Below are 17861 nucleotides of genomic sequence, written 5' to 3'. Positions count from 1 at the left end.
GCCTTTCTCTGCAGGGATTGTCTTGGAGTTGTTTGTTTGTTTTATGCCTTGCTGGATGGAGTGTCTTGTAGGCCTGGTTATCCTGTCCCTCCCTAACTGGTTCTGGGTGGCTCTTCTGGAGGGGCAGTGGGGTGTGCCTTCATGCTCAGATCATGCTTTGCTGTTGCTTCTTCCTTGCTCTCCTGGGGTCTGCACATCTGGGTCAAATAAGTGGAAACGGGCTCATCATAACGAAGGGAGAGCAAAAGCCACAGACAGAGCCATAGAAATGACCTCATCCTGGAGAAGTCATTGGCTACGGCTGGAAAGCAGTCTTGTTTGAACATGTGTATGGGAAGGAGTGCAGACTGTCTGTGGTTTGCATTTTCATGTTTCATGTGCTGCAGCATTTTCCTAGGGATTTGGCTAAGCTAGCTTTGGCAACGAGCTGAGAAGCAGCTGCTCTTAACTTTTCCTCTGGCTTTTGTGTCCTGCCTGGGGACGAGGGATTGCTTTATTTATTGGAGAAGGCCTTGTAGGAGATCCTCAAGGTCCTGGCAGATAAGACTCAGACATCTTAGCCAGGACCTATGCCAGCCTGTTCATCTAAGCTGCAGACAACATGTGTGTGCAGGGCTGCTGTTCAGCTGGGATGTATCAGGATGACTGTTCCCTGCTGCTTAAACATTCCTGTGGAGAAAGAGCTGCCTCTCAAGACTCACAAGGGAGGGGGAGGCCCCTTCTCCATGCTTCCAACTTCTGTACGCTGTCATACTTGGTGGGGATGGCACCCCAAGCTAGGTCAAAACAGCTTTTGTTCCCCTGTTCCCTTTCCGTAGCTAGGAATAGTGTCCTCTCTAGTCCTGCTTTTGTGCAGGCGCGCGCGCACACACACACACACACACACACACACACGCACGCACTCACGCACGCACGCACTCCCCCCCCCCACTCCCCCCAGGGCTGGTTCTTCAGCGGTGTCTTGCTTCAGTTTCCCAACTAAGTGTCCTCAGATGACATCCCAGAACTGAAGGGAGTGGGGTAAGACAAGCACAAGGGTCCTTCTATCTATACACGGTGATTCCACAGCCTCCAGTCTACAGCCTCAGTCACTTTGTGTGTATGTGTGTGTGTGTGGGGGGGTAACTGAAGGCTTGAACTCAGGACCTAAGCACTGTCCCTAACCTTTTTTGCTCAAGGCTGGAACTTGAACCCAGCTCCATTTCTGGCTTTTTGATGGTTAATTGACTGGAGATAAGAGAGTCATGGGAATTTCCTGCCTGGACTTTGAGCTGCGGTCCTCAAATCTCAACCTCTTGAGTAGCTAAGATTACAGGTGTTGAGTCATCAAGCCTGGCTTTTTCAGTTATTCTTTTTTTTTTTTTTTTGCTAGTCTTGGGGCTTGAACTCAGGGCCTGGCCATTGTCCCTCAGCCTCTTTGTGCTCAAGGCTAGTGCTCTACCAATTGAGCCACAGCTCTATTTCTGGTTTTTTTTTTTTTTGTTTTTGGTGGTTAATTGGAGATAAAAGCCTCACGGGGAACTTTTCTGCCAGTGCCAGTTTCAAACTGCAATCCTTAGATCTCAGCCTCCTGAGTAGCTAGGATTACAGGCATAAGCCACTGGCGCCCGGCTTTTGCAGTTATTCTTGTATCTCATTATATCCTTAGGATTTTCTGGCAGCTGTTTATGTGTATGTGAGAGGGGCTGAGCTATCCTCAGGGGCCACTTGCAGACAATATGGCCACAGCATGGATTGCTTAGGAAAAGGCTTAGAAGAAGCTGGCCCTGTATGGGATAAGGAAGGGAGTATTTATATACAGCAGCTAAAATTCTAGTCACAGCTCTACCACTTAATAGCTGGTGACCGTGAGCAAATTGCTTCAACTGTCTGGAACTAATCCCTTTACATCCTCCAGATAGGGTCTCACTGTGTAGCCCACGTTGCCCTTGAACTTGTAATTCTGGGGCTCTTTTATAAATGGCTTACTTTTTCTCTTTTAATGTATTTGCCACATACGTTATCTACATTTGTTTTAGGAAAACTCGTATACTAAAAGTAATTTTCCAAATTACAGTGACATAGAATTCTGTTGCCCAGAGGTGACCTTACTTAACATCTTATACAGTTTGTCTTTTCCAAAGGCTTCCCTCTGTGTGGACTGAGGTGTGTGCAGTAGCACAGGCATCCACTCAAAATACCATGGTAACATATACAGTCCTCTTCAGACTCCATTGTGAGAGTCTGGTCTCGTCAGTGCTCTTTTAGGTACTGCACATACAGTGTGCACAGCATCAGCTCCACAGTTTACAAGCTAGGTTCAGTTGGAGATAATGGGCCTTAAAGAACAAGCAAATGGGGCTGCAGGTATGGCTCATGCCAGCAATCCTAGTGAGTCAGGAGGCTGAGATCTAAGTATCACAGTTCCAAGACACCCAGGATAGGAAAGTTCATGACTCTCGTTTCCAACTTACCATCAAAAAGAGAGAAGTGGAACTGTGGCTCAAGTAGTAGAGTTATCTTCCCGCAAGTAAGGAGCCCTTAGTTTAAAAACAGACAAAAAATATAACTGAATATTAGTGGCTCATGCCTGTAATCCTAGCTACTTGGAAAGCTGAGATCTGAGGATTAAGGCTCGAAGCCAGCCTAAGCAGGAAAGGTCTATGAGACTCTTTATCTCCAATAAATACTTAGAAAAAGTCAGACTGTGGTACTGTTAGCCTTGCAAAAGAAGCTAAGGAACAGTACCCAGGTCCAGAGTTTAAGCCCTAGGCCCTTTCTTTTTTAAGAAAAAAGAAAGGACACACACACACACACACACACACACACCACACACACACACAAAAGCAAATGAAAGTGTCCCATGGCATTGAACAGCTAAGAAGAACAATGAAGCATTAAGGGTATGACACAGGACAGTCATGGGCTGGAATGTGCACCTGCTTCCTTTAAAGCCCCCTGTCACATTGACATTAAAGGAAGATCCTTGAAAAATATTAACCCATAAAGATGATGAGGAAACAAGAGGAGATAAAAAAAAAATATTTCAAAGCTGGGAAGCAGAGGGAAGAGGGAAACTGACATAACAGGTGCAAGACCGGAGCCCTGAGTCGCAGAGTCCCTTCAGCCTCCTTTGCCAGGCAACTGATCTGAAAGCTGCTCCTCCCCTGCCCCACAGCAGGGAATTAAAGGAGAAATGTCTGGAGGAAAAGGAGGGGTGTTGGTACCCAGAAATAGGAGGGATCAGTGAAGTTCATTGACATGAACATTTTTGGTATGCGTCCCCCACCTCCAGCTGCTGGGCTTCCCCATTATCTGGAATGTTCTCATCCAGGAGAGTTTTCTGTGTAGAATGGGGCCAGCCCAAGAGAAGACCTGAACTGTTGGCAGTGGGGGCATCTGTAATGCACTGGATAGTCTGCCCATCATAACTGGTTGCTCCAGGCAGCCACACCCAGAACTGTCCCTCAGCTTGGAAGTACCCTACTCTTAAATACGAGTGAGTAAGACAGGCAAGGATGATCAGACCTTTAGTAGTTAAAGACAAAGACAAAGCCAGGCTCCAATGGCTCACACACGTAATCCTAGCTACTCAGGAACTGAGTATTGAGGATCAAAGCAAGCCCAGGCAACACAATCTGTGAGATTCTTATCTCTAGTTACTCACCAAAAAAACTGGAAGTGGAGCTAAGACTCAAGAGGCAGAGCAAAAAGATAGCATCTAGGCTGAGTTCAAGCCCCAGGACAGAAAAAGAGAAGGATTCTGGAGAGACAGAAAACTGTACTGGGAGGAGAGAAATTCAAAAGCTATTATTAAGGTCAGAACAATGATGATATATCCAATGTACAATAATAGAAGTCAGTCAATAAAGACTTTTGAGAAGAGCTTAGGAAAAGTATCCTTAAAAATTAAGATGTACGTAACAATATATTTATATTTAAAAATTGAAAATATAAAGAAAACAAAAAATTAAGTCTGGTGCTGATGGCTCACACCTGTAATCCTAGTTACTCAGGAGGCTGAGATCTGAGGATCACGGTTCAAAGCCAGCCCTGGCAGGAAAGTCCGTGAGACTCTTACCTCCAATTAACCACAAGAAAATCAGAAGTGGCGCTATAACTCAAAGTGGTAGAGTACTAGCTTTGAGCACAAAAGCTAAGGGACAGCGCCCAGACCCTGAGTTTAAACCCCATGACAAATAAAAAAATAAAAAGAAAGAAAACAATAGAAGATGAAGATGGCAACTTTCTTTTTTCTTTTTTTGGTCGGTCATGGGGCTTGAACTCTGGGCCTGGGCACTATCCCTGAGCTCTTCAGCTCAAGGCGAGTGCTCTACCTCTTGAGCCACAGTGCCACTTCCTGTTTTCTTGTGGTTTATTGGAGATAAGAGTCTCACAGACTGAGGGGCGCTGGTGGCTCACGCCTGTAATCCTAGCTACTCAGGAGGCTGAGATCTGAGGATCACGGTTCAAAGCCAGCCCGGGCAGGAGAGACCGTGAGACTCCTATCTCCAATAAACCACCAGAAAACCGGAAGTGGCGCTGTAGCTCAAGTGGTAGAGCGCTCGCCTTGAGCTGAAGAGCTGAGGGACAGCGGCCAGGCCCAGAGTTCAAGCCCCACGACCGACAAAAAAAAAAAAAAAAGAGTCTCACAGACTTTCCTGCCAGGGCTGGCTTTGAACCACGATCCTCAGATCTCAGCCTCCTGAGTACCTAGGATTATAGGCATGAGCCTTTGGCACCTGGCTGATAACTTTCTTAAAAGTAGAACAAAAAGACAACTGGAAAAAAGGGAGAAAAAAAATTTTAAAAAAAGACTAGCTGACAAATTCACAAGATTAAATATCCAAATATATGTTCCAGAAAGAAAAGGCAGAGAAAATGGAGAAGAAAATACTAAAGAATTAACTCAATACACTTTCTCAGGACTGAAGATGATTTTTGAAATTGAAAGAGCCCACAGTCTGGTCCCCAACAGTTACATAGCACAACAAATAGAAATAAACCCTCTCTGATAGCAATCAACATGATCAAGACATTAGAGCCTAGTGGGGGGGAAAAAGTCACTAGCAAATGACTGAGAAATAGATTCAACTGCTGTCTTTTTTTTTTTTTTTTTTTGTGAGTCATTGATTTTCTAGAATTGATTTCCTAGAATTCTATACTACTTAGGCTTTTGTATTGCTGAGATCAGATTTGAGGAAAACAAAGGAAGGGGGGCTTATTTTATTTTTGGTGTCAGCCCTGGGACTTAAACTTGGGGCCTGGGTGCTGTCCTTGAGTTCATTTTTGCTAAAGGTTATACTGCTCTACCACTTGGAGCCACAGCTCTACTTCCTGCTTTTTAGTAGTTAATTGAAGGTAAGAGTCTCTTGGACTTTCCTGCCTGGGTTGGCTTTGAACCCAGATCCTCAGATCTCAGCCTCCTACGTAGCTAAGATTACAGGCATGAGCCAAAGGCACCCAACAGGAAAGGTTTTTATTTTGCCTCGTGGCTTCAGAAATGTCAACCCATCATGATGGGGAGGGCATGGTGGAGAAAAGCAGCTTAATTCATGTTGGACAGGAAGCACAAGAGACAGGAAGGAGCCAGGGCAAGACAGCTTCCAATGATATAGTGACCTACTTCTTCCAGCAAGGCCCCATCTACTTCTTAACCATCTCCCAGGAATGCCATCATGTGATGAACCCCATCAAGGAACTAATGCATTGGTTAAATCAGGGCCCTCACTAGCTACTTACTTTCCCCAAAGCCTGTTGTGGCATGACTTTCTCTATTCACACATTAGTTAGCCAAATTCTTAGATGTGTCAATAAAATAAGGACATTTTGAGATGTTCCAAGTTTTGAGCTTTATCTCCTGGTGCTATCACTCTGGAAGCAGAGTTTGTGCTTTGGCCTAGTGGTTCTCCATGTGGGGTCCCTGGGTTGGTGCCACCTGGAAACTCATTACACTTGTAGATTCTCTGGTTCCATCCTTGGTCTCAGGTAGTTCTGGTAGTTCTGGTAGTAATCAGGTAGTTCTGGCTGCATGCTCACGTTTTATGAGTTTGGGGCTGGTAAATGTGCTTTATTTACACTTAGCATGTTGATTGAGATATCCAGCTTTTTATAAAATATAGCAAATAGAAGTACCAGCTGAGAGTCACAGTTCTGCTAATTCTGTAAGGCTACTAGTAGTTGCAGGAGGCCATGTAATCGGCTTAAATGAGACACTATTTTCACAATACAATTTCTTTTATATCTTAAGTAATACAAACTTTGCAAAAGTTGTGCTTATTTTTATTTTAATTTAGGTTTGCAAGCTGATGTATTATTTTTCATAGCAGGTATAGTTCAACGGTAAAGCACATAGATATTCCTCTACTAACAATGAGGTAATATCCTGATAAAACTCTTGTACACTAAAATACTAAAAAGTATATTATGAGAGCTGGGAAGGTGGCTCAGTGGTAGAGCGCTTGCCTCGCATGCATGAGACCCTGGGTTTGATTCCTTAGCAGCACATAAGCAGAAAAAAGCCAGAAGTGGTGCTGTGGCTTAAGTGGTAGGGCGCTAGTCTTGAGCTGAAGAGCTGAGGGACAGCGCCCAGGCCAGAGTTCAGCCCCCACGACTGACAAAAAAAAATTAAATTAAATTAAAAAATATATATGTATATGTATATATAGTGAGAATTTTTCTATTTTTGGTATCGGCAGTGGGATTTGAACTCAAGGCCTTTTGCCCTCGCTTGGCTTTTTCATTTAAGGTGAGCACTCTACCACTTGAGCCGTAGCTCCACTTCCAGATTTTTTTGCTGGTTAATTGGAAATAAGAGTTTCATGGATTTTTTTTTGCCCAGGCTGGCTTTGAACTATGATCTTCAGATCTCATCCTTACTGAGTAGCTAGGATTATAGGAGTCCCCCGCTGAAAATATCGTTAAGTTGAAGTACATGTGATCTAACCCTGGCAGTTTGGTTGTTTCCCATTCTGATCTGATCTGAACCAAGATCCTCAGATCTCAGCCTCCTGAGTAGCTAGAATTCAATGAGAGCTCTGGCCCAGTGCTTCTGCCCAGCACCTCCAAAGAACTTACTGCCTATCACTGCCTGGGAGTTGTGAAGAATGTGAATGTATCATTTTTAGGCTATCGTTAAAAACAAAATCAAATGATTGCCTGTTGTGTTGTTGACTGTAGTTCCTTTTCTGAGCAAGGCATTCACACAGTGATAAATATATGAAAATTGCGTATCTGTACTCATTCCTTGTTTCACATAGCAGATTGCAGAGGCCAAATTATTTTAGTTGCATCTACAGTGAGACTTTTTGTGTTTTAGGATAAATACATCTGTGTCCTCAGACATTTGTCATTTCTTGCTTTCTTTCTCTCTTTCTTTCTCCCTCCCTCCCTCCCTTCCTTCTTTCCTTCCTTCCTTTCTTTTTTGTCTATTTTGGGACTTCAACTCAGGGCCTGGGCCCTGTCCCTGAGCTTTTTTCACTCAAGGCTAGTACTCTACTGCTTTGGGCCATAGCGCCACTCCCAGTTTTCTGGTGGTCAATTGGAGATAAGAATCTTACGGACTTTCCTGCCCAGGCTGGCTTTGAACCTTAATCCTTAAGTCTCAGCCTCCTGTGTAGCTAGGATGACAACAGGTATGAGCCACTGCTACTAGCCTTGAATGTCAATAATAAAGCTAGAATGAAGCTGGAAAAGCACTGCTTCAGGCTGGGAATGTGGTCTAGTGGTAGAATGCTTATATATCAAGCATGAAACCCTGGGTTCAATTCCTCAGTACCACATAAACAGAAAAAGCCAGAATGGTGCTGTGGCTCAATTGGTAGAACACTAGTCTTGAACAAAAGAAGCTCAGGGACAGTGCTTAGGCCCTGAATTCAAGCTCCAGGACTGGCAAAAACAAAAAACACTGTTTCAGCAAAATAAGAAAAAGCAAGAAAGCGGAAGCTTATCTTTTCAGAAGAAAACATGCCAGTTCCAGAAAAAGGGGAAGGGAATCCCCGGGATAGCAGTGCTGGGGACAGACGTTCCAGGAACAGTTTTATCATGTCAGGAGATTTATGAAAACAGGAAACCTGGTGTGGGGATGAATAAGTGACTAAGTTTTCTAGAAAATTAAGAAGTAAAAGTAGTTGCTCATTCCACACACCAAAAGTAGTGCGGAAAAAGGACAGATAATGACAGTATAATTTTCAGTAGGTGACATTTAGTCATTGTGATAGTATCAGTATTGATCACTCACTTATCTAAAATGTTAAGGTAGCTATAGAGTAAGAATGAGGCTTAGGTGTTCTCTGTGAACACATACTTTGTTGGTGTGTGCCTGGGCACTTGGGCTAGTGAAAAAGAGTTCTCCTTGGCCAGACACAGCAGCTCATGCATATAGTCCCAGCGACTGAGGGGACAGATCAAGAGGTTTGCCATTCAATCCCTGTCTGGGAAAAAAAAGAGAGAGAGAGAGAGAGAGACCCAGTAAGTGGGTGTGATAATAAGCACCTGTCATCCCTGTGACTTGGGAGGTGTAAATAGGAAGATCTCAGTCCAGGCTGCCTTGGGAATAAACTCAGGACTCTATCTAAAACAATAACTGAGGCAAAAAGGGGTGTGCTCATGGGTTCCAGTGGTAGAGTGCCTGTCTAACAAGTGCATGGAATGCCCTGGGTTCAGTTCAAACCCCAACACTCCCAAAATAAGAGAGGAACATTTTCTTCTTTTTTCTTCTTCCTCCTCCTCTTCCTCTTCTTCTTCCTCCTCCTCCTCCTCGTCCTCCTCCTCCTCTTCTTCTTCTTCTCCTTCTTCTTCTTCTTTTCGTTGTTCATGGTGCTTGAACTCTGGGCCTGAGCGCTACCCTCAGCTCTTCAGCTCAAGGCTAGCGCTCTACCACTTGAGCTACAGCGTCACTTCCCGGCTTTTTTCTTTTTGCTTCTGTGGTGCTGAGGAATGGAACCCAGGGCCTCAGGCATGCAAGGCAAGCGCTCTACCTCTGAGCCACCTTCCCAGGCCCTCAAACAAAAATTTTAAAAGCATGACTGATAGGATGGACTTTGTAAGCAGTGCTAGGGAATTTCTCTAAATATATTGTGAATGTTTTTGAGGAGTGGTTGTTGAGGGTTTAAGACTATCCTGAACTGATTCCAGCCCCCCCCCCATGCCAGCAGAGGGGCGTGGCTGGGGAATTCCATGTTGCTTCTCAAGCCACCCAGAAAATGTTTGGGGCAGTGGAATTTCCAGGTGTTGCTCAGGCTTAGCAGATGGCTTCTTCCCGTCAACTTGCCACACAACAGTTGGCAAAGACAGAACCCAAGGAGGTCCACAGGCTTTCACTGTGCCTCAGCTTCTTCTTGTGTGACATGAGATTATCATGATTTCTAATCACTTTGGTTGGGAAGAATATAGATGAGTTCATGTATGGAATGGGCTTAGAATAATGCCTAGAGCACCCATTGGCAACTAGAGTTAAATTTCCCAAGGAAATCCTATTTATTTAGTTATTTATTTTGCTGGTTCTGGGGCTTGAACTCAGGGCCTGGGCACTGTCCCTGAGGATTGAGGCTCAAAGTCCAGCCTGGACAGAAAAGTCCGTGAGACTCTTATCTCCAATAAACTGTCCAAAATCTGGAAAAACAGTTGTGGCTCAGATGGTGAGTGCTAGCCTTGAGCCAAAGAAGCCTTAGGGACAGTGCCCAGGCCCTGAGTTCAAGCCCCAGACCAACACCAAGACAAAAAACAAAGACTTCAGTCCTAGGAAAGAGAGAATAATATGAAGAACTTCTTTATAAACTCTTACTTCTTGTTGACCTTTTATCACATTTACTTTTTCTACTTCTATATATAATAATATTTCTCTGTATATAAGTATTAGAAGAAAAATAACCATGATCAGTTTCAGGAAATTGTGGATCAGGAAATCTTGCACTTATTGGAAAAGCATGGTACAGTCTGTTACTCAGTAAGTTATTTGAGTGCAGGATCTCAAGATGCAGAATCACAAGATCTCTTCTAAATCCTATTAGTCACAATTCCTTAGGCTCTTTGAATCTGGAATAGTTCCTCAACTTTTCTTTGTCTTTCTTTGCCTTTTGTTTGGGGGGGGGGAGGGGGAGGAGCTATACTGGAGTTTAAACTTTGAGTCTCATGTTTGCGCTATCCCTCAGCAATTCAGCTCAAGGCGAGCGCTCTACTGCTTGAGCCACAGCGCCGCTTCTGGTTTTCTAGTGGTTTATTGGAGATAAGAGTCTCACAGAGTTTCCTGCCCAGGCTGGCTTTGAACCATAATCCTCAGATCTTAGCCTCCTGAGTAGCTAGGATCATAGGCATGAGCCACCGGTACCCGGCATTCCCTTTTGCTGTAGAGTCTGCAGTCTAGCCTTTTTGTAGCTAGGCTGGCCTGGACCACCACCTCCTATACCTCCTGCATAGCTGGGACAATTACATGCCACAAAGATTGGCTAGGCTGACTTTGAACCTCCATCTTTCTAATCCCTGCTTCCTGCTTGGCTGGGATTACAAGTGTGAGTCAGTTTAGTTGGCTTTTTTGTTTGTTTTTACCCTTGTGTTGCCCAGGGTGAGCTTGAACTTGGGCTCAAATAATCCTCCTAAATGCTGTGACTTCAGGCCGTGATGTGACACTCAGCTAACTTTGACTTGTGTGTGTGTGTGTGTGTGTGTGTGTGTGTGTGTGTGTGCGTGCATGTGCACATGAATGTGCACTGGTCCTGAGGTTTGAACTTAGGATCTGGGCACTGACTCAGCTTTTTGTGCTCAAGGCTAGTGCTTTACCACTTGAGGAGCTACAACTCCACTTCTGACTTTTTTTTTCTTTTTTCTTTTTTTCTGGTTAATTGAAGATAAGGGTCTCAAGGACTTTCCTGTCAGGGCTGGTTTTGAGCTGTGATTCTCAGATCTCAGCCTCCTGAGTAGCTAGGATTATAGATGTGAGCCACTGGCTCCTCCCCCTCAGCAATTTTGACATTTTTGAAGTTATAAAAGATTCTTTTTTTTTTTTTTTTGCCAGATACCCTTGGATTTTGGTTGCTGGTATTTCTTTGTGTTTAGATTTAGGGTCCACATTAAGAGTGAGGTAAGGGTTGGAAAGGTGGCTCAGTGGTAGAGCACTTGCCTTGCATGCATGAGGCTCTGGGTTCCATTCCTCAGCACCACATAAGCAGAAAAAAGAAAGCCAGAAGTGGCCCTGTGGCTCAAGTGGTAGAGCGCTAGCCTTGAGCTGAAGAGCTGAGGGACAACGCCCAAGCCCAGAGTTCAGGCCCACGACTGGACCCAAAAAAAAAAAAAAGTGAAAATGATATTGGGCTGGGAAGGTGGCTCAGTGGTAGAGTGCTTGCCTTGCATGCATGAGGCTCTGAGTTTGATTCCTCAGCACCACATAAGCAAAAAAAGGCGGAAGTGGCGCTGTGGCTCAAGTGGTAGAGTGCTAGCCTTGAGCTGAAGAGCTGAGGGACAGCGCCCAGGCCCAGAGTTCAGGCCCCACAACCGACAAAAACAAACAAAAAAAGAGTGAGGTAATACTGGGCTCCAGTGGCTCACACCTGGGAGGCTACTTGGGAGGCTGAGAGCTGAGTATCCCAGTTTGAAGCCAGCCCAGACAAAAGAGCCTGCAACACTCATCTCTAATTAATCACCAGAAAGCCAGAAGTGGGACTTTGACTCAAGCCTTGAACATAAAAGCTAAGGGACAGTGTTAGCAAATTGAGTCCCTTCCTATAGCCTCGTCCACTCCTTCCCTTCTCCACAGCTTAGCATGCTCCTTCCTAGGCAGCACTAGGCTCATGTAGTAAAGGCAGTAAATAATCAACTTCCAACCCCCTTTACCTTAGGATGGCTCTTCTCTGGCAGAAGGCAACAAGAGCTCCTTAGAGTGACCTTCAGGTCTGGGCAGTTTCAGGGCCCTTATCTACCATTTGGCTGCAGCCATAAATCCTAGTCCACCATGATGAAGCCCCTGGCCCACACATCCACACCAGGGTCTCTGCCTCTTAGCCCCTCCTAAACCTCCTAGGTTATATAGATCACCCCAGACAATAGCCGGTGCTTCTTCTCACTTCTCCCATGTGAGAAGGAGTCTTGCCGGCCCCCTTTCCTGGCAATAAACCTTTCTTTGTTCTCTGTACCTGGATGTCTACGTGGTTCTCTGGCAAAGTCTATTAATCTTAATTTTGCTAAGAGACAGTGCCTGGGCTCTGAGTTCAAGCCCCAGGACCAGAAAAAAAAAAGAGTGAGGTCAACCCCCTTTATTTGAGTGAGGCAATATTGTGTATCCTTTGCAGTTGATCAGTAATCTGTGGGGAGCTGTTTTTGCGATTATGCGTGTATATCCCATCCCCCATCCCCTCCCCCAGTGTATATTTAATGGACAGTTTATGCATTTATTTATCATGGATGCTTGATCCAACTTCTGAAATTCAGCTTCAGGTGAGAGTTTTGCCTGATAGTTACCTAGGTAAACACCACAGTTCTTTTTTGAGACTGCCAGTGTCAAACAGCATTGAGAAATATATTGATTTTTTTTTTTTAATCAGAGTTTTAAAATTACATTTGAAATGCTCTTCCAGGGGTTAAAGTCTGTAAAGGCCAGATTCCTGTGTCCGTTTGTCCGGTAAGTATTTACTTAAGTCCACTCTGTGTGTCAGGTGCAGGTCCAGTTGCAAAGGAGAGATTATGAAAAGAAAGAGAGCAAACTCTTTTCTTCCTGGGAGAGTGAGACAGTAAACCTGCACTGTGCTGTCAGACAGTGACAGGGGCAGAAAAGCAAGGGGTAGACTGAGATGGAGGGAGGGGCTGAGGGCCGCTTTAGCCAGGGCTGTTCAAGTTGACTGAAACCAGAGTTTCTGAGTAGGGCGAGGGAGCAAGGAAGCCGTTCTGCTCTGCTGGGAGGATTTGCCTGTGTTGGGAGCCATCATGAGTACAGGCTATTAGAGGTTGGGAGAGATGCTAGGTGAAGGCCCTGAGTGGCTGGGGAGAAAGCAACACAGAACAGACAGGTAGATGAAGTGAGAAGGGCCTTGTAGATCATAGTAGGAAGCTCCTGGCACCAGCATTCAGATGTATTTGCCTGGTCTGAGAGAGAAGCTGGGTCCCTGCTCAGTGAGAGATGTAAGCGGGAAGGGGGGGGGGGAGGGGAGAAGGACAGGAAGTGAGCAGTCAGGATATCCAGGCCTCTCTCTGAGTTCTTGTTGTCAAGGGTGAAAGGCAAGAGAGGGCTGGCTTGGTGAGATTCCTGTGTTTCTCTGCACCCTGGGTGGCAGGGCTAGGGCCTTGGCAAGCCTGGGCAGACAAGGACTTGCTCTCAGAACTCCAGAACAGCCAGAAGCCCCAGGCTGTGAGCCCAGGGCTACGTGTCCATTGCCAACAAAGTTAGGCTGTCCTCCAGCATCAGGTCTGCCTTTGTTCCCAGGCATCTCTCCCCTACTCTGAGGGAGTTCCACAGCCATGGCTCATCTCACCCCGCCCAGCCCAGGCAACTCAAGACACAACAAAAACAAGGAGAATGAAGCTAGTGTTAGAGCAGCAATTTTCTATGTGAGGTATTTTCTAAATGGCTTCCACCTAAATTCCCACCCCAGACCTATTGTTATTACCCTATGGTCACAGAAGCCAGGAAAAGAAAGCAACAGACCAGGTTGACTAGTAGCCATGGGCCACACAGCTAGAGATTGCACAGTCAGGATTGGTACCCAGATCCCTGCTCTCACCCACTAGGGCGCTGGAGATATCATGGCCTCTTCCTTGAGGCCACTGCAAATTCAAAGGTGGTACCGTTGGTTAGTTTCAGGCCTGCTCCTATCTCTTGAGATCTCAGTGTACTGGGTGGCTTTTTCTTCTTCTTCTTTTTTCTTGCCAGTTCTGGGGCTTGAATTCAGGGCCTAAGCACTGTTCCTGAGCTTCTTTCGCCCAAGGCCAATACCACTTGAGCCACAGCACCACTTCCACCTTTTTCTGTTCATGTGGTACTGAGGAATTGAACCCAGGGCTTCATGCATGCTAGGCAAGCACTCTACCACTAAGCCACCTTCCCAGCGCTGTATTTGGCTTCTGAGTACAGGCTATTAGAGAACAATCAGAAGTAAAATCGAGATCAATTTTACGTTATTCCCCAGAGGGTTGTGAAGAGGGCTTTGGGCCTTGTATTCAGGGTCAGGCACCTTAAAAAAATCAATTTCTTGAAGTAGTTATACAAAATGGGTTCAATTTAATGTATCAGTTTATGAGTACCATGGGTCTTGGCTAATGCCAGCCCTTCTCCCCCAGAGCCAGGCATTTAATGACATTTAGTGTCTTTGGTAGTGTCAAGTTTCACTTAATAGGCTAGCATTAAATATTCTTGTTGTTGTAATTTTGTGCTGCTGGTGCTGGGGCTTGAAGTCAAAGCATGGACACTGTTCCCTTAGCTTTTTTTGTTCAAGGCTTGTCCTCCCTCACTTGAGCCACAGCTCCATTTTGGGCTATTTTGCTGGTTAATTAAGAGATAAGAGTCTCATGGACTTTCCTGTCTGACTTTGAACTGTGACCCTCAGATCTCATCCTCCTGAGTAGCTAGGGTTTCAGGAGTGAGCCACTGGACCCTGGCAAGCATTAATGTTGAGGTGACTTTTGTAATGATTCTTTAACAAGTGAGGAAACTGAGACTTTAAGAGGCCACATGCTCAAGATCATCCAGGAGTAAGGGACAGTCATTTGGTAGCCTGGCCCAGAGCCCGAGTCTTCTCACCTTAGTGTTTTGACCCGGAGCTGATAGACCAGGATGGTTAGTGTGCACCAGAAGTCCAAATAATCTGAAATTACAGGTTGGTAGGTTTTAAGGTGTGAAGATGAGTCACTGGGTTGCTTTCTTTTTGAGTATATCTGAACCCACGGATCTTTTGAGAAACATCCCAAATGATTTTGAAATGCAGTTTGCCATTCTCCCTGCCCTGAAGATCTGTGTAAAGATGCCATCTAAATGTCTTAAGTGGTGATTATAGCTGCACCAGGTGTTAAGTAAAATAGAGAAAGGGACTTAACCACAGCCAAGAGATGTTAAACCGAAGTACTTAGCCTACAATCTGTTCAGGAAAACTGTAGTGTTTCCTTCTGATGAAAACCCCTGTTGTCTACTGGGGACAATTTTTGCCCCCCAGGAGACACTTGTAAACATCTGGAGACATATTAGTTTGTCACAACTCTGGGGAGGAGCCACTAGTATCCAGGGAAAGAGGTGAAAGATGCTGTTAATGGAGCATGGTGCAGTACGCAGGACAATGCCCCACCAGAGCCAGGAGTGCCCAAGGCGCCGAGGTTGAGAAACCCTGGATTATACATGGCCAGCATTTGTGCAGTGTTTACTTGTGCTAGACATTGTTTTAAGTGCTTCACAGGTAATTAGTTTGCTTAATCTTCCCAGTGTTATGACATAGGAGCTGTTACTATTCTCATTTGGCAGATGGGAACATCGGGGTGCACAGAGGTTAAATAACTGGACCAAATTCCCAGCTGGGGCCAAGATCCCACTTTCAGTAAGGAAGGAACAGACAAGAGCCAGGACTTGAACACAGACCCAGTCTTGCTCCAGAGTGCACTGTGAACCATTGTGCTGTCCCACACATCCCAGCTTTCAGGGAGCTGCTGGATTGTAAACCACATTTTCAGCTTCAGGTTTGGAAAACTATATACCTAGAAATTTGTATATGAAAAGAGCTAAAGAACTTTGGTTCCCATGCTAGGAATTTGGAGGGGAAGAGCAGAGGTTAGCTTGATGTGAGGCCCAGGAATCTCTCCATGAAAGCCTCGTGTTTTCCAGATTTTTTTTTTTTTTTTTTTGGTCAGTCATGGGGCTTGAACTCTGGGCTTGGGTGCTGTCCTTGCGTTCTTCAGCTCAAGGCGAGCGCTCTACCGCTTGAGCCACAGAGCCACTTCCAGTTTTCTAGTGGTTTATTGGAGATAAGCATCTCACAGACATTCCTGCCCAGGCTGGCTTTGAACCCTGATGCTTAGATCTCAGCCTCCTGAGTAGCTAGGATTACAGGTGTGAGCCACCGGCGCCCAGCTTTCCAGATTCTTGATTGAGGCTCATCAGCTCATGAATTGAATGGACTTTACCTTCGAGTGAGACTATGATGTGTCATTGCAGATGTCAAGACGACTGTAGTATACCCTGCCACGGAGAAACACCTGCAGAAGTACCTGCGCCAGGACCTGCGTCTGGTCCGAGAGACAGGAGAAGACTACAAGAACATCACCTTACCCCACCTGGAGTCACAGAGCCTCAGCATCCAGGTGAATGGCCTCTGAGGCTCGGATGTGAGGTGTCATTCCTATGCCTGTCTCCCTTTTCATGGCCCTCTGTTGCGACCTTCTAAGGGGCCAGGCTGTGGGCACAGCAGACCATATCCCTGCCTTGTAGAGCTTACTTCCTGTGTGGAATCAGCATACAAAAATCTAAGCCCATATGATATGTGAGATTGCAGTAGAGGAAAACAATGGAGAGGAATCCTAGGGTGGGCTGGTTACTGGTTTGCAGGGGTGTGTGTGTGTGTGTGTGTGTGTGTGTGTGTGTGTGTGTGTGTGTTGAACTCAGGGCCTCATGCTTACTAATCAGGTTCTGTACCTCTGAACTAACTATATCTCCAGTTCTTATTGTATGGTTAGAGCAGGCTTCATGGCTTGGGGACTCCATGAGTAGCCGGACATGCCACTGAGGTTCTGGGAACCTGAGCAGTCTAGTCTGGAAGGAATTTGTTTCTACAGGAGCCCTGATAACAGTCTCTGAATCACTATGCTCTGGCTAAAGGTCTTTGAGTGGGTAAAGATGGGTGTTGGGTTAGGCCAGCTGGGTCTAGCCTCTTTCTTGTTTCTTGTCTTACAGCAATCCATTTTGCTGAAGCCAGGTCTGAGTTAAAAACTTTTCCAGTGCTTGCCTGCCCTTGCATTCATTTCTCAGAAGGCAGTACCCATTGTCCCTAATGTTCACTTAGTACAGGTCTTTGTGTGGAGTGTTCTGGCTGGGCCAGATGTAAGACTGTTTAGCTCAGAGATCCTGATGGTTCCTTGGTCTTAGGCCCAGTGCCAACCAGAGCCTCTGCCTGGAATAGGCCCCATGTGGATACTCACAGTTAAATATGATGAATGCACATTGGTGAGTCATTTCCTTGCCTACTCCCTGGCTCTCACTGACTCTTTCTCATTGTTGCTGACTCTTGTTCTCTTTGAGTATTTCTCACTATTGGCCCAAGCTTCAGGATACCTGGCAGGAGAATGTTCAAACGTGGGAAGCTTATAGCCATTCTTCTCTTGGCTCAGAAGAAAGACCCAGCCTGGGCACCGGTGGCTCACACCTGTAATCCTGGCTATTTAAGAGGCTGAGATATGAGGATCGAAACCAGCCAGGCAGAAAAGTCCATGAGACTCTTATCTTCAATAAACTACTCAGAAAAAGCAGTTGATGTTGAGTCATGGAACTACCTTAGTATGCACCATTGCACAGTTTTATTTGGAAAAAATTCAACAGAAACTCCTGTACTCTTCCAACTCCTGAGTGACAGGAACATGCATACATTCCTTCTTGGCTATTTCTAGAAAGTATACAAGCATGTAGCTTAATTGACAACAGTCATTATATTTCTTTTTCTTTTTTTTTTTTTCTTTTTTTGGTCAGTCATAGGGCTTGAATTCTGGGCCTGGGTGCTGTTCCTGAGCTCTTCAGCTCAAGGCAGGCGATCTACCACTTGAGCCACAGCGCCATTTCTGGTCTTCTGGTGGTTAATTGGAGATAAGAGTTTCACAGGGCTGGGAGGGTGGCTCAGTGGTAGAGTGCTTGCCTTGCATGCATGAGGCTCAGGGTTCAATTCCTCAGTACCACATAAAAAGAAAAAGCCAGAGTGGCACTGTGGCTC

The 17861-nt window shown here is 45.5% G+C and overlaps 1 protein-coding gene across 1 annotated transcript in view; it reads left to right on the top strand.

Moving 5' to 3' along the window:
• Dcps (decapping enzyme, scavenger) overlaps positions 1-17861 on the top strand; it is a 51023-nt gene that overhangs the window by 19604 nt on the left and 13558 nt on the right. The window contains exon 3 of the mRNA XM_042674921.1: positions 16100-16245. Within this exon, the coding sequence (XP_042530855.1) occupies positions 16100-16245 (146 nt within the window). The remainder of the gene's footprint in view (positions 1-16099; positions 16246-17861) is intronic.

The sequence above is a fragment of the Dipodomys spectabilis genome, unplaced genomic scaffold (genome assembly GCF_019054845.1).
Source record: "Dipodomys spectabilis isolate Male_0828 unplaced genomic scaffold, ASM1905484v1 ptg000023l, whole genome shotgun sequence".
NCBI lineage: Eukaryota > Metazoa > Chordata > Mammalia > Rodentia > Heteromyidae > Dipodomys > Dipodomys spectabilis.
The sequence above is the reverse complement of the archived record's forward strand: the minus strand, read 5'-3'. Positions and strand labels throughout refer to the sequence as shown.